General features: G+C 33.4%; 2 protein-coding genes across 2 annotated transcripts; both read left to right on the forward strand.

Moving 5' to 3' along the window:
- Nucleotides 1-237: 237 nt before the first annotated feature.
- On the forward strand, nt 238-12,884 carry LOC136419907 (nose resistant to fluoxetine protein 6-like). The gene is made up of 12 exons (XM_066406503.1): nt 238-527; nt 1,686-1,900; nt 2,007-2,233; nt 2,283-2,377; nt 2,437-2,633; nt 2,689-2,846; nt 3,867-4,035; nt 9,538-9,669; nt 9,735-9,938; nt 10,133-10,382; nt 10,831-10,913; nt 12,220-12,884. Exons 1-12 carry the CDS (start codon nt 305-307, stop codon nt 12,472-12,474), a joined length of 2,208 nt encoding a protein of 735 aa, XP_066262600.1. The 5' UTR covers nt 238-304; the 3' UTR covers nt 12,475-12,884.
- A 660-nt stretch (nt 12,885-13,544) lies between these two features.
- On the forward strand, nt 13,545-22,285 carry LOC136420012 (nose resistant to fluoxetine protein 6-like). The gene is made up of 11 exons (XM_066406641.1): nt 13,545-13,779; nt 16,100-16,311; nt 18,673-18,899; nt 18,952-19,037; nt 19,091-19,287; nt 19,339-19,496; nt 19,556-19,724; nt 19,774-20,109; nt 20,700-20,847; nt 21,277-21,461; nt 21,831-22,285. Exons 1-11 carry the CDS (start codon nt 13,578-13,580, stop codon nt 22,020-22,022), a joined length of 2,112 nt encoding a protein of 703 aa, XP_066262738.1. The 5' UTR covers nt 13,545-13,577; the 3' UTR covers nt 22,023-22,285.
- The last annotated feature ends 210 nt before the right edge of the window (nt 22,286-22,495 follow it).

A 22,495-nucleotide genomic window follows, 5' to 3' on the forward strand; every position in this document is an offset into this window, starting at 1 on the left:
TTTATGGTTTTTTAATCAAATTAGTTTTTTCAATTTTTCAAATTTCAAACCAAATCCATCAAATTTATAAACATTTAAATAGATAAAGTTTCCCCTGACAATAAACTTGACATTGATTGCTCTGGTTCACTAAGAACCTGAACCTGCGTTTGGTCCATTTGAAGGACACCAAGGCGACCACCGCTTGTTTGTAATCTGTAAGCTTATAAAAGCTCCTTTGTTCGCACAATTTTTCCATTGTACCTGTGGGAAATGTACAAGTTGGTACTTTGACCATTTTCTTTTGGTGGAGCTTTCGCTCAAAATGTGGACTTTATTGAATTTAAAAATGCAATTTTTGCGAATGTTTATTTCGGTGCTTGTTTTGGGTAGTGTGACTTCAACAGGACATAGATACTTTCGAAGTGATTTTGACTTGTTTCCGGAACTCCCTTTGGGGGTTCCAAATAGTGTGAATCCGGTGTGCAGACAGCAAAGCGAACTGTTTGTGGATAATTTAAAAAATTTCACTCTATGGGCTCATGAAAGTAAGTAGTGTCGGTGTCTAGGAATTGTTCCATTGCCTTATTGATTGATTGTGAGGATATTTTATTATATATGAGAGTATTGAGTAGTTCTGACGTTACTTCCATAAAAACGAGAAAAATGCGCAAAACAGTATATTCAAATAATTATTGTAAAATGTATTTTTATTTTTTGACCATGTGGGATGATAATTAGCAATGGTGGATCTAGGGATAAGGGATCTCAGTGCAAAGCAAATTCATGTGAGCCTTGGGTCCCCAGCAGGCGCAGTACCGAACTGCTTGGCAATGTCTCTGCCTCGGTTCATAGGAGTCAATATTCAATAAGTCAGTGAGGTACCTCAGTGCTTTAGCACTCAAAATTGTTGAAATGATGGAGACAAACTTGACCAAATAGATATCAAAAATATGTTAATTAGGAAAAAGTTATTTTCAATCCTCAGAGGGGCATGGTTATTTTTTGCTGCAAGCGGGACAGCCACTGGGAAATCTATTAGCGCGTGCCTTTGATTGGAAGGAAGATGTTTTGGAAAGAGCCTTGAATTTCTTTTTTACTAAATTTCTTTAATTATTTGTCTTATATTGTGACCATTTGTGCTCAACTTTACTGTTTATCTGTCTGTAATAATCAGTTGCAACCAATGGAATGGAGGGAAAACAGATTGGCTTGCAGATTTTCATTTTGTAATTTAACTTTATTTCATAGTATGATGCCTACTCCTGCCCAATTCTAAATACTGCAAATTTAAATCGAAAAAATTAATCGATGTCCCTTAAATTCTTTTTGTTGCACTTCTGCTTTTGATCGTTTTTGTGCTACCGATCTCTTTATTTCTCCATTCCAAGGTTTTAGAGCCATAATACAGGTAGTTTTAATTTGCCTTAATACTACAATCCTTTTTAAGATACATTACCTACTTTGTACAAAAACAATTTGTTTTTATTGCTTGTTGCAGGTGTTATAAACAACAATAACCAAAATTAGATTGTTGCAAGTAAATTACTGCTACAAATCCTGCATCTATTGATTTCTCGCTAATTACACATAATCATGACAACAATACAACTTATGGTGCTATTATTAACGAAATCCGCCTGCTAATTCATTTAACGATTTTTTTCCATTTGGTTAGTGATAATCAACTTTTTCCATTCTTTCAGTGTGGGACTCCACTGCTAAAGCCTCAACAGGTGTCCTTCGGGGCAATATCTTTCAAATGGGACACTTTGAGCAATGTACAACTGCACAAGCCCCATTTGAAACACAATACTGTTTGGGTACTGTTACTATGCACGTTCCAAGTTTGGAAAATCCAGAAAGAGACCACTTGGCTATTCATTATGATCCTATGGACTCGGTTTTGGACACGCTATATGTAAGTAAGTACCAACAGTGTATAGGTACCTAAAAAGTGAAAAGGTCTTGCATGTCTGCACGAACGTATATTTTTCTTGGTTATAAAATATCTGGTTTGGTTCCAGAGGTACAAAGATATTACGAAACAACCGAGAGACACTGTGAATTTGGGCTGGTGCGTTCCTGCTTCCTGCACCCTGCAGGAGCTACAATCTTCCTTGAATAAATATGTGCAAAATGCAGATACACCCCTAAAAAACAAAAACGTGACCTTTACCGCCAACATTGAAAAAGAATTTTGTTCCAGGAAATCTGACAAACAATTTTACACTCCTGCCGATTATTCTTTTGGGTAAAACTCTCTCCTTGACATAACAAACTTTAATGGAAAATATTTGCAGATTATTAACATTTATTTTTATAATTTTGGTGATCTTGTCTACAACATACGACTTCCAGTCAAAGAAATCTAAATCTGATGAAAAGGCCAAAAAGAGTAAGTGTGGTACATCAGCAAAACTACATTTTGAATAATAATGCTTATGGCGAATGCAGAAACTCTTAGGCAAAAGCTGCTTCTATCGTTCTCTGCAAGAGCAAATTTCACTGAAATGACACACATGGAGACTACAAATCCAGATTTGAACATTCTATATGGATTGAGGACCATTTCTATATTGGTCATTATTATGGATCATCGATTTGGAGTTTTCACTTCTTCTGCCTTAATGAATTTCAATTACGTAGAACAAGTGAGCTTCCCACAAAATTTCTGATCATTTAATTACGGTTTGAAATTATTTTTAGCAATATAGATCTCCATTCGCAAGTATAATTTTCCATGGAGATTTATTTGTGGACACATTCTTCCTGTTGAGTGGACTATTGGTAGCCTATGGTTTGCTCACTCAGTTCGACAAGAAGATGGTTAATCCCGGGTTTATAGTGTTTCTTCGGTATATAAGGTAAGTGGAAATTGAAAGTTTCTGTACATTTTCAGCAGGTAAATAAGTAATTGTGATGCGATCTACATTAAGAGAAGCAATGTGATAGACTAGAAAACTATAATATTTTCGTACGAGGTATATGAAAATGTTGTTTTTTGACACGAAGAAGATTTGAAAAAATCCTTTGTTGACCGTTTGAGTCGGAGAGCTCTTACTCGGTCAAATACCCATACCTCACCGGGTACGGCATTTAACCAGGTAACGGTTCTGCGGTCAGATATCCGCATCAGACCGGATTAGTTCGAGATCATGTGACGACTCCCTTGCATGCCATGTAATGTAACAAAATTTGGTTATTTACAATTTTGCAATTAGTTCCCAAGTAGTATTTCTTTCCTACGCAAAAATACCCTTTAATTTGGTAATCCCCAGTTTAACCAAAATTTAAACTTCAACTTCAAATATAATTGATAATAATTGTAAATTTTTGTAAAGGAACATTTGGAACAAAAACGTACGTAATAATAAAATAATTAGTGACGGTGTTAGAGATTTTTCTTTCAATATTATTTATTCCTGTTTTCATCGTAAGATGAATGAAAAGATCCGTATTTTCGTCAAAAACTAACATAACGCAATATTACTCATGCTTATATATGTATACTTTCCATAAATTAATTTAATTTCCAAAAATTTACTATTGAAGATTATAAACTATTTTAAATCTTTTATTTATGCAAAAGAGAGAAGAAACCGAACAACGGTTAGTCAGAAAATAAAATAGTTTGAGTGTTACTTTTTATTACATATGGAAGTATTCCTCAGTCAAGTTCAAGATCAAATCTAGCAAAAATAGATATATTTATTTTTCAAGGCTGTATTGAGAATTCTAATTTCAACGAACTTAAGCTACGTTGTTTTGCTCAATTATGAAGTTGAAAAAAATTTATAAAATATTGAAGGAATTAATAATTTGGAAATCGTTTTTTGCCCAAATGTTCTGAAAACACGTAGACTGAGACTTCTTATTGGTTTTAGGTTAACTCCAGTCTACGCTTTTGTAATATTTTATTACGCCACAGTGTTCAACTATACAGGAAAAGGGCCTCTTTGGAAGGTGATAGCTGGGGCTGATTCTGAAGATTGCAAAAAGAACTGGTGGACAAACTTGCTTTATATTAACAACTACGTGAATCCGGACCACATGGTAAGGTCCATTAGTGCTGGAAATAACGTTCTCTTTTGTAAGATTGTTTTGCTGAAACTAATAAACCTCTCAAACCTTTCTGTCCCCGATATCAAGCTTGATAACATGTTAGTTAAACTAAAAAAAAAACTAATGCCGCTGATGTGGATTTCAATTTAAAAAATCGACTATTAATTCTGCTGAATCATATTCCAATACAACGATCAACATCTGGAAGCAAGCAATGTTTATTATATTACTATATCCTTGAACAATTGAAAAATGATTTCATTATGTCATTTTTAACTTTCGCTTTTGCTGCAAATGCGTGCGACCGCCACCGTGTAGGTTCAATTGTAATGTGTGGTTTCACATTATCATAGCAATTTCATGAAATTTATTAATATAAAATCGCTTGTATGCAAATCATTAAAATCCCTTGAATGGATTAGTTATCCATTTTTTCCATGCCTGATTGATTTAATTGCTTTTTTGCCTTTTCGCTAAGCCACACCCAAATTGGTTCCTTTTGGATATATGAAGTTAAAATGGGTGCTTTAAAGTGATCTGAACTTTTGATTGTTCCTTGAGAGTATCACTTTTAAACGGCCTTGGATGATAATTGTTGGCAGTAAAAAAAGTTGCGTGCAAGATTAGGATACCTTTCTTGCACTAGCAAAAAGTGTATTAAGCGAGGCAGGTCTGTTTCCAATAATATGCAGTAAATTTAAATGGATGAGTCTAAGCGTTAAGTTTCGTATCATCAAATTCAGCCGTTAAAAGCAGGTATAATAAATGCAAAATACAAAAACTACAAAATAACCACAGTTTCCGAAACAGTTATGATATTTAATTAAAAAATTTTGCATGTCCTATAAGTTGCGTCAATAATGAGGTATTTTAATATATTTACCTTCATTTTAGTCGAGTTTCAAAATCGAAAAAATAGATGTCAAAGAGACGCCGTATGTCGGAAGCCAATAAAGATATTACAATCCGATTTTTATATGCTAAGGTATATTTCTTCGATCTATCAAAGGCGTTTCGCTGTGTCTCATGATCTTGTAGGCAAACTACAAATTTTAACTGTTCAAACTACGTAGTTTGTGAACACAACAAGAAATACAGAAAATTTACGTTTATGACTATGAACAATTAAGGATATAAAGCTAATTTTATACGAAAGTTAAATTTTCTCCATTAGAAGCTGAAGGACGCAAAAATAAGTTGAGAGAAAGCAGCTTATGATGTGAAGGCTACCATCAAGGCCTGACTCTTGAAACACATTAGATGTTTTAAATTACCTATTAATGTCGTCAAATTAATGTCGTCAAACGTGAAAAATAAATAAAAAGGATATTTCTAATATTAAAAATATCTGAAAAAATTAATGAAAAAAATCCCGATAATTTGCTTAGTTTTAGGTAGTAAATTACTCTTAAAATTACTGAAATCTGTTTAGTCGAACATCCTTACTAATTCTAATGCTTTTATTCAGTTTGTTGATGCCATTAAAATTATGGCCTAACCTGCTGAGGGGTTGATTGGAAAAAAATTTTGAAAACTACAGTCAAGGTTGCTATACTCTCGACTAATTAGGTAATTACAGTGAGTAACTTTAATATTCGGACACTACTGGTTTTCTTAATTACCACATACTAATAAACAAGTTATTTTCTTGGTTAATATTTTGTGGGATAACCATTGTTATCTATAATGGCCCATAAATGTTTAGTTATATTGCAGATAATTTTTTTCAAATAATCTGTTTTAAAATTGTCCCATTTTTGTTTTAATCGTTGTTTTAACATTTCCTTTGAAAATATTTCAGTTTTTCTTAGTTTTCGGTCTAATTCGTCCCACAGATGTTCGATGGGATTGAGGTCCGGTGATTGGGGTGGTGATTGTAATACTTTAGGGCAATTGTAAAGTAAATACTCCTGCACTAAAAGTAATTTGTGTTTAGAATCATTATCTTGATAGAATTTAAAAGTATCTGAAATTCCCATTTTCTTGGCACTTTGACGTAAATTACTTTTTAAAATATTCAAATATAAATTTTTATCCATTATTGAATCTATAAAAACTAGTTTACCTACTGCAAATGTGAAAATACATCCTCATACAAGAACGTTTCCATTTCCATGTTTAACAGTAGGTTTAATTTTTTTTTTTTAATTCTTCATCCTTCTTTCGCCACAGTATTCTTCGACCATGGGACCCAAAAATGTTATATTTACTTTCATCATAGAAAATAACGTCATTTCACCAAGTATCATGGTTCAAAATAAATTCTTTTGCATAATTCAATCTTGTTCTTCGGTTGACTTCACTTACAAATGGTTTTTTTCTAGCAACTCTTCCATTGTATCCATTTTCTTTTAATACGCGGCGTATTGTTTGAAGATGGACTTATTTCCCAATATCTCTGAAGAATTTCTCGGCTAATTTTGATGCACTCAATGCTAGATTATTTTTGATTCTTTGAAGGATGGTTCTCTTATCACGCTCATCCAATTTCTTTGGTTGATCCTTTTGGGGTATAGACTGGATACAATCCTGTTGTTTAAATCGCCTAATGATATCTGCTACTGTACTCTTGCTTACATTACACAACTCAGCAATTTTTCTATAAAATTTTACATTGGCATTATAGAAAATCATAAGTTGTTATATACCAAAACTGATATTCTTTTTGCGGGCCATTATACTATAGCAGCCATTAAGCCATCTATTAATAGTACACAATTACTTAAATTTAACAAAAATATTTTTTTTTATCATCCCCCTTGTTTATATGCGTGTATTAAAACAACATTCCAATGAAATTCTAGAGCGCAAAAAAATATTTTATATGGTGTCTAAATATTAAAGTAACCCAGAATTTACACCTACTTTTATTTTAATTTTACTATTTGTTGCAAATTTTCACTTTTTTACAATGAAAATTACGTCAGCTGTCAACGGAACACATATTCTATAAAATATATTATTTTGTATATTATTAACTGCGATTTAAATAAAATTACTGACGATTAAATGAAAATATTTCAGTGTCCGAATATTAAAATTACTCACTGTACATCCCTATACTGTATAATATAATAATTAGGTAGCTAGATTTCATGACGGATTTTTAAGACCAACCAAAACATCAAGGGATGTTATTCTTGCCTTTTTCGGTTTATATTTTTTCCCTCAAATTATCCCGAATATTTACGAAAGAAAGATGCTGGCTATTTGCATATATTCTTCATGAATTGGATTAGGCAAACAGTCAGTCACCATTTTGCCGTGAATTGCAGATATAATAAATAAATAATATTTTAATTATGCAGCCATAGCTACTGATTATTGTTAAGGAATAATAGAACGCGCACAAATTAAATAAAATAATGGGAACTGCAATTATTTTGCTTTTTATATTCTAGATCTTTCGCTATAAATATATGATTTACCTATCTACTTCCCCAAAAGCTGTTTCGGAAAATAATTATAAGAGACTTTTTTATAATTATATGCCCGTGATAGGCCCAATATGTTGCTTGATGATTGAATATTAATTATATGAAATTAGTTATGCATTCTACTATAGCCATATTCCTTTTTTTGGAAAATCAATTCATATTTCATAACAACAGTAGGCAGTAAATATTTACGAATGAGTAATTATTTTTAGCTGAACAAAATCTATGTTAAGTTTTATAAATTCGTTAATTTACTTGGAAATTTATTAATAAATTCGCAATTAATTTAGGGAATTTATGTTGTTTTTAAAAAAGAGGCCGTATTACGCAATTTATCTAGTCATCAGGTTAACCTTCTTAAAAAAATAGCAAGAATTTTGGATTATAAAATTCTGCTAAATTTGTAAATGTTTTTAAATTTTCAATAAACTGACATAATGATTGACGATACTCAATTCCCAGATTATTAACGTGGTTAGATAATAAACACTTTAATCCAAATTATCGGGGCCCCACTTTCTACGATTCTGTAATGAGCATACCCACTACGTATTTGCAGCATTGCCCATAATATTCTATTTACGCACACTTCTTCGGTAAAAGTGGCACCAACCACGTTAATTACATAAATTCGTTGTTTGCTCACAAATATTCAATAAAAAATGTAAATATTACGAGAATTGTTTCTAGTTCATGCAAACTTTAATCAGTGATTTCATAATGTCTTTTAATGGATGGGCGCGGGTACAGGTGGACTGATATAACTTTACGTTGAAACTAAAAAAATTATCTAACGTGCACTTTTTCAGATTTTGGTGGTATATGTAAGAGTTTGGTAAGTGACGAAATCGCACGGTACAGGTGGTCAAACAAAGTAGGTTAACGATCTTTGTAAAAGATCAATGTTGATGAGTGAAAGTGTTTAATAAAGCACTATTATTTTTGTTTGATAACAGCGATTTGAGCTAGGTTGCAGGACGATAGTTATAGTTTTTTCCCATTTTCCAAGATCAACATTGGAATAAAAGATACTTGAAATTAATCAGGATTTCAATCATTTTCCCACCAGGAAACTCCTAATCATGCAGATAATAACGAGGCATTGTATAAGTCTTAAATGGATAATATTAAGTAACTCACATAAGGTTGTGCAACATAACTCACATTTCGGAGAATGTATTCTCTGTAAAACATAATAGTCCGGACAAACATTTATAACATAACGTAGCATATATTTTGCATCTCAGATTTACATGTTTTGTGGTGATTTCTCAGATTGAGAATGACGAAAAAATAATCGTTGATAAGTATGTAAAGAAATATCTCAATTAATTATGGGAAATTCATTAAGACTATCGTATTTTTATCGCTGCGACAAGAAACTATTCTAATTGCGGAATCATAACTGTAGTTTCTCTTCATATCCCAGACTAACAGTACGTGAGTACTTGCTTATTCACTCTTCAGCATGTTATAGCGAGTGCCATTACTATCATTTTCAGATCACAGTGTCATATAACAACGTAATCGCTGACCCACATTATCGATTTCTTGAGGAGATTATCTCATAATTAAATTATTACCATGCATTCATTGGGTGGAATGGACCATGATGGAAGAGGTGAAGAATGCGAATTATTTGTAAAGTTCTGGTTTTTTGATGTTTTATATTAGACTTGGTAGCACGTCCCTTTAAACTTCTATTTCAAATCGAGTTACTCCAAAATGCTTTATAATATCTCAGACTCGATCAGAAATAACTTAAATATCAAAGAACCGGACCTGCCGTAACGAAATTTTAAACAGTCAGTTTAGATAATATCACTTAGTGCCAATATCTCAGGAACTGAACGTGATAAATAGATCAGCAGAGGATTGTAATTGTTTTCAATATTCAAAAATACCGCGTAATGGAAATAATGAATGTTGAAGTCTTTTTCAGCATTCAATACTTACAAATTTATATTACAAATTCCTTCAATGTGTATCCGGTAAAATTCTAAGTACCTATGAACCAGTAAGTTGCTATGAACGAAATGAGCTTCTTCTGTTGTAGTGTATGACCCACGCTTGGTACCTGCCCTGTGACTTTCATTACTTCATTATAGCTGTGGGAATTTGCATCCTAATCAAAAAGGAAAAGAAACTAGGTCTCAGCTCCCTACTGACCACGACCCTCATATCCATGGTAAAACTCATTTGTTTTCTCTTATTGGAAACAATTTCTCAATATATATTTCACCCCTTTTCCAGGCTATTCCATTTATATTAACCGTAGTTTACCACCGACCTCCGACCTTGATGTTCTATCCAGACTTCTTGAAAGCACCAAAAGTCCACACAGATTTTTTATTGACGTATAGCAAATCTCATACGAGAGCCACCCCCTATTTCGTTGGAATGTTGGGAGGGTATCTTTATTATAAACTGAAGGGTCGAAATTACCATGTATGTCGGGTAAGTAGAAGCATTTAAAGAGCATGCTAGAAGTGTTATTAATTTAGTTAGGTAGGCTCTCTCGGGGGAAAAGTGTTTGCTGGAATTAAATCCAGGATCCATAACTGCTTTTTCAAGGATCAGTTACCAATTTGAAAACAAATTTTCATTTTTTTTGTCTCGATCTTAGATTACTTTTTACTCTATTATTTCAGAGGAAATCCCTCCTAATAGTCGCTCTATCCCTCTGCTCCCTAGCAGCCGCAGTGTTCAGCGGAGCAGCCTTCTACGACCCTTACCATCCCTATAATCCCTACACATCGGGGGCTTACGCAGGGCTCCATAGAGCTTTATGGGCCTTGGGCACCATAGGATTGATGTATGTGGCCAGTTATGGACACGCTAGCTTAATATCGAAGGTTCTTTCGTGGTCTCCCTGGATTCCTTTGAGCAAATTGCAATATGGTAAGAAAGAGAAACTCCAAATTAGTATAGGTTTATTTGTCATGGATATTAACGCAAATGGTGTTTTTATATTGCACTATTACATATAATTATTTAAGACGTTATTTTAATGTTATGGTCACCCTAAAAAATGATGAAATTAAAAATCTACGTTTCCTGGATCTACTTTAATAGTACCTACTGATTTAGGATCTTTTAATTTTTATGCTTTTATTTGTAATTTGGTAGGGTGATTTTTTCCAGGGAAACTTATGAGGTGTCAAAGAATTTGTAGAAGAATTGAGGAAAACTGAACCAAATTTGAAGTTTTAATGCTCTGCATCTCTATAATAATTTAAGCCGAAAAATCGCATATTTGCAATCTTTGTAACAAAAATTACATTTGCGTAACAGTTTTTATTTTAATTCTGAACATTTATAGTTTTGTTAATTTTTTTTTGTGTTGCAGGAGCCTACCTAATTCATATGCAATTTCAACTCAGGTCAGCAGCTAGTTTCATGAACCCTAGATATATCACATATTTTGACTTGGTAAGTATCTGCTTTATTTCATTATTTTCTATACCTGGGATTGGAATTTATTAAAAATAAAAGATATTGCGGATGCAAGAAATGCATAAGGCATTTTTTAATCTTAAAGAATATGAGTAGTCCTAGAAGAGTGTTAGAATGAAAATTGGATAGTTGATATCAAGAGTTTAATGGGAGAAAATTCTCCAAGAATATACGAGCTAATCAAGGAGAAGGGACGATTATTCAGACCATATTCAGGAGATATTATTACGATACGATTCATACGATATTCAGGTTAGTTCAAGAAAACTCAACGTAGAGAAAGAATGGTGGAAAAATATAATCAAAGGTAGAGCTACAAATTTGATGTTAATAGCCGAACAATTGCATGAAAAGGGAACAATATACAAAAGAAGGACTAGAAACAAAGTTGGAAAAATGGTATTGAAAGTGCACAACAACACATGAAATACAGTGAGAAAATATTCTCCTAATATTCAGAAGATAAATGCCTACTGAAGACGATCAGAAAGGGTTAATGAAATCTTATTAATGGGCCAAAATTACAAGTAAAGTAAAAGAAATTTTACCGGGGAGATTGATAAAGCAGTTAGGTATTATTGCAAAAGTTCGGAATAAAGAGAAAACATTCGTCATAAATCCTATATAAAATCTTGTATAATCTATATTTTTTTCGTGAAACAGATCTTAATACTATGACAAACAATGCTTCTTAAGATCAGCACGAGAATTGCAAACATCGAACGCCATACTATTGCACACCATCTATTCTAATCCCTGCACATCACTCTAATTGCCAAACAAACACCAATAGTCCCCTTTACTAACACAATACCTTCCACTTGCATTATGCCTTATTATTCTCCTCATTTTCAAGAGTACCTCCTAACTTGTGTATGGTAAATTACAATATGGTACCTGATTTGAATAATGCATTCGATTCTTTGTAGGCAAGGTCGAAATAGTATTCAAACCAAATAATAACAATCATCGACCGTTGCTAAAATATTTACTTTTGGAAGTGATTCTTGGAACATGCAAAAAAGTACTTCTGTGGGGCTTTATACTATAATTAAGCACTTCGAAAGATGATGAAAGATAATTCTCTTTTCTGCAGTAAATTGGCGTATTGTGCAATTTTTAACCTTGCTTATGGTCCAATGTTAACAGCCTTATAATTCGAAGGAACACTGAAATTTTCTTGGCTCTTAATAGTTGTCTTCATTAAAATCAATCACGAGATAATTTAATGGAGAATGCAATTTTTGATCTTAGAAAAAAGAGTTCTATTATGTCTTTTTAGATAAGTTTGGCAGCCTCCGACATGGTAATGGCATTCATCTGCGCTCTAGCTCTATACCTCATGATAGAGGCTCCTTTCAGGAAAATCTTTAAAGAGCTTCTTATGCCCAAACGTGAGGCCAAAAGCGAGAAGCTAGAGGAGTCAAATCAGCACAATGGGTCTGCGATAACTGTTAGTACTCTAGATAGTTGTGATATAAGTAGGGTTCCCAATCATCACCACAATAATAGCTCTGTGGAGGATAGTAAGTTGTAAGCTGAATAGTGATATGGATTATAACGTTTAGTAGTTTAATGATGCTCACAGAGCGTTGACTAAGTATTATAGTTTTAAGTCTAGGTTTTAGCCTTAAGTTACTTTATAATAGGAAAATTGAGAAAGCTCTCTTATATTTGATTGAATTAGGTGCCACAAAAAACTCGATTTCGCTCAATTTGTTAAGCTTAAGTCACGAGTTGTAGTTTTAACAGGGTTTTATGAATATTAAAAACTATTTGTAGTATTATGTAAATACTTTAGCGGCTAGCTGCATAAATGACATCTTCCCATATTGATTAAGTTGTGTAAAATAGTATAATATAAGAAAACAACTAGAAAGATCTAATTTAGGAATATTTAATTAATAGTACATATAGAATCATAACAGATTTATTCGAAAGTAAGCATTAAAGAAAGTCCAAATAAGAAAACGTCTTGAGTTGAGTTTCTGGAATTATTATTGCCCTAGAATCTTCCAACAGTCTTTCCTGGCAGGTGCAACTTAGGCCAAGAATGATTTAAAAACTGTCATCAGACATGAACAACTATATGTATAAATTGCTAACATGTTAGGAGATTCCACTCCACATGGGTCAGGTTGAAAGATAATTTGAACTTAGGAGATTAAATGTTCAGATGGAAACAAATTCCAGGATGAAGCTGCGAATAAAACTGAGAAGCATACCCTATTGCCACGGGAAGAACACTAATAATCCCTTGAATGTTGCTTACATTTCCTTTGGATGTGGGCTTAGACCTGGCATTGGCAACACCAATAAAACTTATTTCTTTATTCTTAAATTTAAACTCTTTTAAAGAATTTTTATAGGAACCTCTTTGATTGTGCTCAGATTTCGTACATTATAGTATTCTTATGGGTAAACTTCATTGCGTTATAAATTCGTCAGCACCATTTTTCAGTCAAAGAAATTCTATGGGACAAAGTTCATAAACCACCATACCTCAAACCTATTCTGAAGTATGCATAAACAGGTTCCACTACACAAAATCTTCATTTGCCCGAGTAGTTCTGTTCTCGTCGGTTGTACTCAGTAGTCCCTAAGACACTTACTGGCGGTGATCGCGCGGGTACCGCCAAAATGTATTTCTTCGCGCGATTGTTGGTTTTCGGTGGTATCACGTTGGTAGTTGCATCCGAGGAACCGAAACCGTTGGAAAAAAATGTGGATATTTTTCCGGAGTTGCCATTGGGTGTTATAGACGGCACGGACGTTTTATGTAGGGAACACAGCCGGATGTATATAGAAGCTTTAAAAAATTTAACACTGTGGGCTTATGAAAGTAAGTGCTGGAAAAGCAGAAGCCAGGTAGTTTTAGGTGAAGAATAATTTTCATGGAAAAGATGACATAAAAAGTTAGATATTGGGCAGTTTTTGGGGTTTCGTGGCAATTTTTTTTCTAAGAAATTCGTTAGTAGCTCAATCTAATAGCCATAATTTTTAAAAGATTTCTGATAAAAATTCTCTGATTTTTAATCGTCGAAATTATGATTTTTTTGGACGAAACGTTTGTAGTCACATCTTTCTTTTCCATGGAAATTATTTTACATAGGAAATTTTCTTGATGGTGTAATTTATTACTGGTCCTAAACATTCGAATTTTTTATGTAAATTCAAATTCTTTCTCAGAAATTCTATTTTTTTCTGACAAACAAAACTGTTTGCAATCGTAGTTTTCTCTTAGATTTTTACAAAAGCTTTAACCGCATGACCCTAAACTACCAAAATCCAACTTACACCAAGTTATTGAATTCTGACTTCTGCTAGGTTCTCTTAAAGTTAATTGCCATATCCTATGGATGCACATAAGAAATTTGTCTATTAATCATACTATTATTATACTATAAGGCTTAATAGGGCAAATTCACCAATTATTGTTATGTAACAATCCATACATATGCTATGTATACGCAACAACTGGTCCATTTACCTAGTGTGGCACAACTAAAAACATGCGACCTTGTCGAATTATACCTTCGTTGGTTGTGTCACAGCAAGCGATCTGGTTTACAAAATTTCGCCACTTTTGTCCGAAGAAATACTTTCTTCTCGGATATCTAGCCGTAATGTGAGTTATTAGGAACGTGTCTTTTATGGCACATTATATCACTGCTCCGAATCGCTGCATCTGATAGAGTTTAAAGATAATTGGATGGTGAATCTTGTTGTTGCAAAGTCCTTCTGTGATAAAGTGGCTGCATTAGACGTTTCTGCGAGCTAAAAGTAGTCTTTTAGCGCACATATGCGGTAAAATGATTTACCGCACGTACCGGTGTCAAATATTTTGTGTGGTCTTAAAAACGATATATCGTTTATATTTAATTGAACTTACAGACGGAGATAACACACATGCGCTCGTGGGAAAAATGTGGCACCTAACATATGCGGAAGTGCCTTTACTGCACCCGATTGGTGACCGAACTCCACTTTGCATAGTTTAGTAATCAGCAATCAGAGTGCGGTAAAGTGCCACTTTCTGCACTTGTTATTTAAATCGCTATTTCCAAATTCTGTAGTTCACTCACATTTGACATTTGACATTGTTTACTTTCAAGCATTCTGTATGAGCAAATGTGCTTAAGAAAATCCATACATATTTTATTGCTAATTAACGTTTACCTGCAAGTAATAGTAGAATATTTTATATTACTCAATTAAAATTAAAGTTATTAAATAATTTATTAGTTACTATATCTACTATAGTGACTAAATTGGAGCTTTTTGCTGTAAACTTCTTCCTTACTTTTATCTTGGTGGTTTTATATTTCGTATGCATTTTGATGCACATTTGGTTCTTTAACAAGCTGCAAAGTTTACTATTACTACTCAGTGTTAGGTTTGGTAACACCGTTAATGATCAAACCAGTAGAATTTTGAAACCTTGGCCTACAAAATATAGTGAGTGGTGTTAGTTTTCAAGTAACTCATACAACAAGCAACGTGTCTCATTTAACACGCAATACTACACCCCAATAACTATTGTACATAGAATAATTATTTTTAGCCAGTATAACGATACCTACCTATAACTACTTCTTAGGCAAGAACAGGATAATAAAAATACCTCCACACCTAAGTATTAAAATTGCAATTTTGGCGCATAACTTTTGTTGTTTGCAATGGTGGCAATTTCTTAATCACAACTGTGTAATAATGTTATATTGGTGCACGCAGAGGTATATGTTAAGTGGCCACTAGAAATTAAAGATTCACAATGTAAAAATAAATTATGAAGTAATATGGCGTCATTGACGCTCACTGGGTCAAGATGGTAATATGAAGGAGCTTCCTTTGACTGGAGAAACGTTTTCAGACCGTTAGTCTAGACTATCATTAACGTGATAATAATAAATTAAACAAACTGATATTTCTTAAAAAAAAAAACAGATTGTAAAGCATCTATGGCACTACGATTGAGAATTGATGATATGGAATTCAATTAATCTCAAGAAAATTCATATAAAGCCAATGTCTATGAAATACTATACAATTATCAAATCTTGCAAAATCTTAGAAAGTAAAAAGAGTGCCCATGTTCTTCCGTCTCCACTCATGATCATTTGCGATATATTTGACCACTTCTCTATGGTTTTTATTTTCAGTGCGCGATTCCTCAGCGAAATCTGTTCAAGGCATCTTGAGAGGCAGCATCGCCCAATTCGGACATTTCGAAGAATGCCTCACTGCAAAAGCCCCTTTTCCCACTCAGTATTGCATAGCTACCATAGCAGCTGACATCCCAATACCCAGCAACCCTAGAGACTCCAAATCGCTGGCTTACGGAGAAAACGAGACTGTGATCAACAAAATATACGTGAGTATTTACTGCATGATGCAGATAAAAGACAGATTTATTCGATAGTCAATTGCAAAATCTCTGCTTTAGCTTAATGATATGGATATTGCCAAATGCATTAGGAAATTATCGGTATATTGGTCTTTGTATCGTTTACAACACCTACCTAAGTTAATCGCCCCATGGTCTTAAATCTAAATAAGATTGGAACCTACTATAACGTGTATTAATCGTTATAGCAGTTCAAATTCAGGTTTGGTTGCAATAATTATTTCACTTTTATTGCATGAATTTAAGTAGGTCTGCAATAGTTGCATTTAATTTTTATTTTTGCAAACTAATCAACTTACAAGTGAACGAAACTAAACTATAGCTACGAAATACCTATTAGCCATGACCATGACTATATACTAATTGAGCCACAAATTCCTGAAATATCGATTAGTAAATGTATTTAATAAATTGGTCTAGAAAGCATCGAGATCTTTTCATTTTTTTTGAAAATTGTGAATGAGGACTACAACCCTTGGAATAGCAATTTGGATGATGGACCTTCGTTTATCCCATTTCCCTTATCTTATTATGAAAAAAAGGAAAAAACAAATTAACTATACAGGGTGTAACAAATGCGAGTCTATGTATTGGGATTTTGAAAATGGTACGATATACAATGTCGGTTAAACGAAGACAAAATTGCATATTTTGACCCTCAAGAATAATTCATTTGCGAATTTTTTAAAATCTGAACATTTTCTGAAATATCCGATAAAACATAAAAATTTTGATTTCGTTTTTCTCAAAAAATTTGAAATCCATTATTCGGAGAAATCTGATAATAAAATATTATTAGAGTACTTTTTATTGGATTTTCTGTCGATGTGATTAGCATTTTTAATCGACGATTGGTTTTTGAGATATCATGAGCTATTTTGGATTTTCTTAGGGACGCCATTTTGGATTTTTACAAAATTGATATCTATTTGAAATTTCCGTTCCCGTGATGTATTATGTTCCAGTATTTTAGTAAAATTTATATGAATAAAAGTAAAAAAACCTTTTCCATCAAAAGAACCTTCAATTGCGTTTGCCATGTCGACAAACATCAGATCTTATTTTGTTAATTTATTTAGTACTCAGTCCACAAATTTTATTAAATAATAAAGGTAACAAAATATGATCTGATGTTTGTTAACTTGACATGGTAACGCAATTGAAGGTGCCTTAAATGGAAAAGGTTTTTTTACTTTTATTCATATAAAATTCATTAAAATACTGGAACATAATACGTCACTGGGAAATAAATTTCATATAGATAGCAATTTTGGAGAAATCCAAGATGGCGGTCGTAAGGAAATCCAAAATAGTTCATGATACGTCAAGAACTAATCGTCAAGTAAAAATACCGATCACACCAGTAGAAAGCCAGGCAAGAAGTGCTCTAATAATGTTTCATTATCAGCTTTGTCCAAATAATGGTTTTCGAGTTTTTTGAGAAAAATAAAAATCCAAATTTTTGGTTTTCATCGGATATTGCCAAAGTATTCGGATTTGTAAAAATTCGCAAATGGATTATTATTGAACATCAAAATACGCAAATTTGCCTCCATTTAACCGACTTTGTATTTGTTAACGTCTCCAAGATCCCCATACATAAACTCGAACTTGTAACACCCTGTATATCAACCATCAAGATTAGAAAAATTTCTAATTCTCATTGACCGACATTTGTTCACCTTTAACCAAAACAACTGAGCCACATCTTGTCAAGGAATCAGGAAGAACTACAGAATACGAGAGCAAAGCGGTGTCACAACTCCGAACACAATGAGAATCGTTATCCAATACAGCAGCAAACCGCGACATCGTTAACCGATCTTCACACGATAATTCGTCAGGTTTGTTTTTGAACCGCGAACGGTACCCTAGTACACTGACATTGAAAGTAACAGTTATGTAATTGACCTACAACCGGTATCACCGGCAGCTATAATGGACTCCGTATTATATAATTCTTATGGGTTTATTCACATTAGTGTAACTGCACCGACACGAAAACCTAAGTGAAGCGAGAACGAAACAAAAGCCAATTTCAATATAGAATAATTCGGGATTTATTATCTAATTATCATTGAAGTGATTAAGCATGCAGGAATATACATGAATGTTTAAAGTAATTGGGAAAAGAAGAAGAAAATATAATTGCATAAGCAGGTAGTTCAACTAGCAATTTTATGTTTTATAAAAGGAGAGAAAACGTTTCCAAAACTAATTTCCATAACACTCCATAATGGTACCTTTCAAAGCTAGTAGAGGAAAAAATAATTTAATCGGGCAATGGATGGATGATTATCAGATCTTTCTAACTAAATTTCTATTTAGGACAAGAAAGATCCTTCCCAGCAACCAGAAAATGTGGTACTTCTTGGTTGGTGCATACCAGCTGCCTGCAAACCACCAGAGATAGAAAAATATTTAAACAAATATCTAGCGAGGGTAGATACTCCCCTGAGAAAGGAGAATGTGACCTATATGTCCCATGTTGCTGAACAGAGCTGCCAGCTGCAGGTCAGCGAAAGGAATTGGGATCAACTGGACATATCTTTTGTGTAAGTTTCTAGACCTCATCGTTTGCTCATTAAATTCATAATATCGTTTTAGGTTGGTGTCTGCCATAATAATATTTTTGATTATAACTTCGACGATTTGCGACTTTATATGGCCCAACGAGGAGAAACTACACGGAGGTAAAATTTCCACAAACCTATGTATTTGCCTATGAATCTTAAACGCCTTTTAGGCTCCCCTCTGAGAAACCTCCTAGTCGCCTTCTCAGTAACTAAGAATTACTCTAAACTGGAACGTAGTGAGGACTCCAACCCTGCACTTGAAGTGCTGTACGGAATGAGGGTAATTTGCATTTTCATGATAATAACCGATCATCGGTTTGGCACTTTCTTGAGCAGCGGCATATTGAATTTTGATACTGTTGAGGAGGTAAAAAGCGCGCCCATTTTCTAGCTGCATATTAAATTTGATTATTTCCAGCAATACAGGTCTTTCTTTGGAACCCTGGTTTTCCACGGAGACTTATTCGTGGATTCTTTTTTCATTCTTAGTGGATTACTGGTAACCTACTGCCTTTTAGTGCAATGGGAGAAGAAGTTTTTGAATCCGATTTTTATAATTATTTTGCGATACATGAGGTATTATTTTAGTGTAGGAAGATTCACAAAAAAGCATTTTTGAAAATTGAATTTTTTAGAATAATCCCAATGTATGCATTCGTAATTTTTTTTTGCGCCACCCTGTTTGAGTTCATAGGCTTTGGCCCCATGTGGAAAACCATTATATCTCCAGAGGTGCAGGACTGCAGAAAAAATTGGTGGACAAATTTGCTTTTCATTAGCAACTACGTCAACGCTGATCACATGGTAAAAAAACATTAACCTCCCAAATAAAATGATAAGAAATTTGTTTTAGTGCATGGTTCACAGCTGGTACCTCTCCTGCGACTTCCACTACTTTATTCTAGCCCTAATCCTTAGCATTCTTATATACAAAAACAAGAAACTAGGCCTAATAGTGCTAGGTTTAGTGTTCATAATATCTATCCTCATCCCATTCACTATCGTCTACATCTACCAAAGACCTGCTGTATTGTTCTTCTACTTGGATTTCATCCGAAGTCCAAAGTCGCATCCAGACTTTTTACTGACTTACATTAAGTCGCATGCCAGAAGCACTCCGTATGTCGTGGGAATTATTGCTGGGTATTTGTTTTATAGATTAAGGCAGCAAAAGGCGAATGTCAACTGGGTAAGTGAAACATTATTTGAACCCCAGGTATATAATCTTAAAGTACGTAATGAGATAAGGTAAAAAGAGAAAGCTGCGAGTGTTATCCAATACTAAATTGTGTCAGACGAGCCAATACACATAATTGGTTAGGTGTACGTTGAAGGTAGTATGTACAATCCGCAACTTATGATTATGAAGAAAGGCAATAAGCGTGCAAATGTTGCAAAATTGTGCTGATATAAGCATTGTGGTATTTCATTGGTATCGGAAACAATGGATATAGCTTTCGTGTATGTACATGTTTGATCAAAAAACCCTGTTTATAGAGCAGGAAAATTTTGCAAAAATGTACTAATAGCTTCAATAACTCAAAAATGAACAGAGATAAGTATAGGGATTTGTATAGTGGAATTCTTAGCCACAACTTCTACTTAGGAAATATGCAAAAATATATACCGTATTTGACTAGAAAACTGTGACATTCAAATTTTAATTAAATATTCTTCTCTGAAGGTGGATAACTAAAAAACCTATATATTACCTATATATGTATATGCACTCCTGAAGAATATTTACTCGTATGCATTATCAGTCATTGACCTTTTCAGATCGCGTCCTATCTAATTTTCATATCCTCAGTGACCCTAATGATAATATCCATAGTCACTGGAGTTATCTTCTACAATCCATATTACGAGTACGACACACTGGATGCAGCTTCATATTCAGTTTTACATAGAACTGTTTGGTCAATAGGTATGTATGATCAATATGATGGTTGGAAAGGTCAAAATTGAACTATTCAATTTTTTAGTCTTCTAATCTAGTTCAAAAACCTTTTTTATCGATTCAAATAAACATAATTTTATGTCAGAACTTGAGAATCGCTGCCGATAAAAAAATTTCAAGCGCGCGATTGAATTTTAACTCAGAATTTCAAAAACAATATTGCTATTTCAACTTTTGTTCTATCTTCTATAATAACAAGATACGAGACTATATGCAAATTTTAAAAAATGCTCTATATAGTATCAAAAAGTAACCAAGTTGGCACTGAGTAATGTCATAAATTTTCTTTGTAAAATCAAATCTAAGTTTCAAGAGACAGATTTGATCTATCTATTATCCTTTTGCTAATACCCCATAAATTCATAAAAAAGACGTACAAACATATTTTTACTTTAGGAAGCGTTGGAGTTCTCTTCGTGGCAAGTTATGGCAAAGTCAAGTGGGTTTATTCTTTCCTGTCGTGGAGGCCGTGGATACCTTTAAGCAAACTGGTTTACGGCGCATATTTGGTGCATTTCCAAATCCAGATGCGAGGAGTTGCGAAAAAAGGAGCTGCTGACGTTACCTCATACTTTGATATTGTAAGTTTGTTTGTCTTATTTTTTTTATATAGTTTAAGGTAATCTGTTTCCTCGCGCAAGATTTTACTAAATTCTCAACAAAGATGTCAAACATTGGAGAAACCTTGAAGAATTCAACACACACATATCTGAAAAATCTTCAGGTTTTCGAGAAATTTTATTAGATTTTTTTTTTGGTAATTTTTCTAAATTCGGGATAGTTGCTCAAATTTGCAATTGGTATTAGCGAGAAATATACTGCTATTTTAATTGGAATTTTATGCCTCCAAAGTATTTTTTCAAAAACATTTAACCCTAGCTGTTACTAATTTTGACTAAATTTTTGTCTAAAAACTCGACCCTAGTCACCTTTTTGTTTCTTTTTTTTAGATCAGTTTTGCCATATCGGACATAGTATTATCTTTCGGACTGGCTTTCTTGCTTTATTTGGCCATAGAAGCACCGTTCAGGAACATATTTGCTGTATTGTTCTTTCCTCCCAAGACACGTAAGAAAACAATAATAAACAATAATAATAACGAAGAAAACGTCAGCGAAAAAACCTGTGATAGCCATTTATAGGAGTAGAATAAGTTATTTGCATAATAAGTATTTTTAAGTGAAATTGACTGTATTGTAGTAACTCATACAACCGCCACCAGTTTTGTTGTTTTCTGTTTTAGCATCTATAAATGTAGAGTACCTATTGTTGTGTAACGCTTGTTATAGTCATGTAAATATTAGATAAGGAGAGGAAATGAAATGAGAATGTATAGAATTACTTATTAAATATGATGGAATATCTAAATTTATCTTCCATAATAGATGGACAATTTCTTATTGGAGTGTTGTTAGTTTAATCGCATTCACTACGAAAAACATCGATTCCTAACAAGATATTAAAGTCTGTAAAGCTGGTTTTCCACGACTCTTTAAGCCCTATTTCGAATTTGTCAATATTTCATTTTGCTTTCCCAGTCGTTTCGAAATCTCATTGATTTTTTAGTAAATAACATGCCCATTTTAAGGATCACAAAGCAACTTTAATTATCAAA

This window comes from Euwallacea similis, chromosome 3 (genome assembly GCF_039881205.1).
Source record: "Euwallacea similis isolate ESF13 chromosome 3, ESF131.1, whole genome shotgun sequence".
Lineage (NCBI taxonomy): Eukaryota > Metazoa > Arthropoda > Insecta > Coleoptera > Curculionidae > Euwallacea > Euwallacea similis.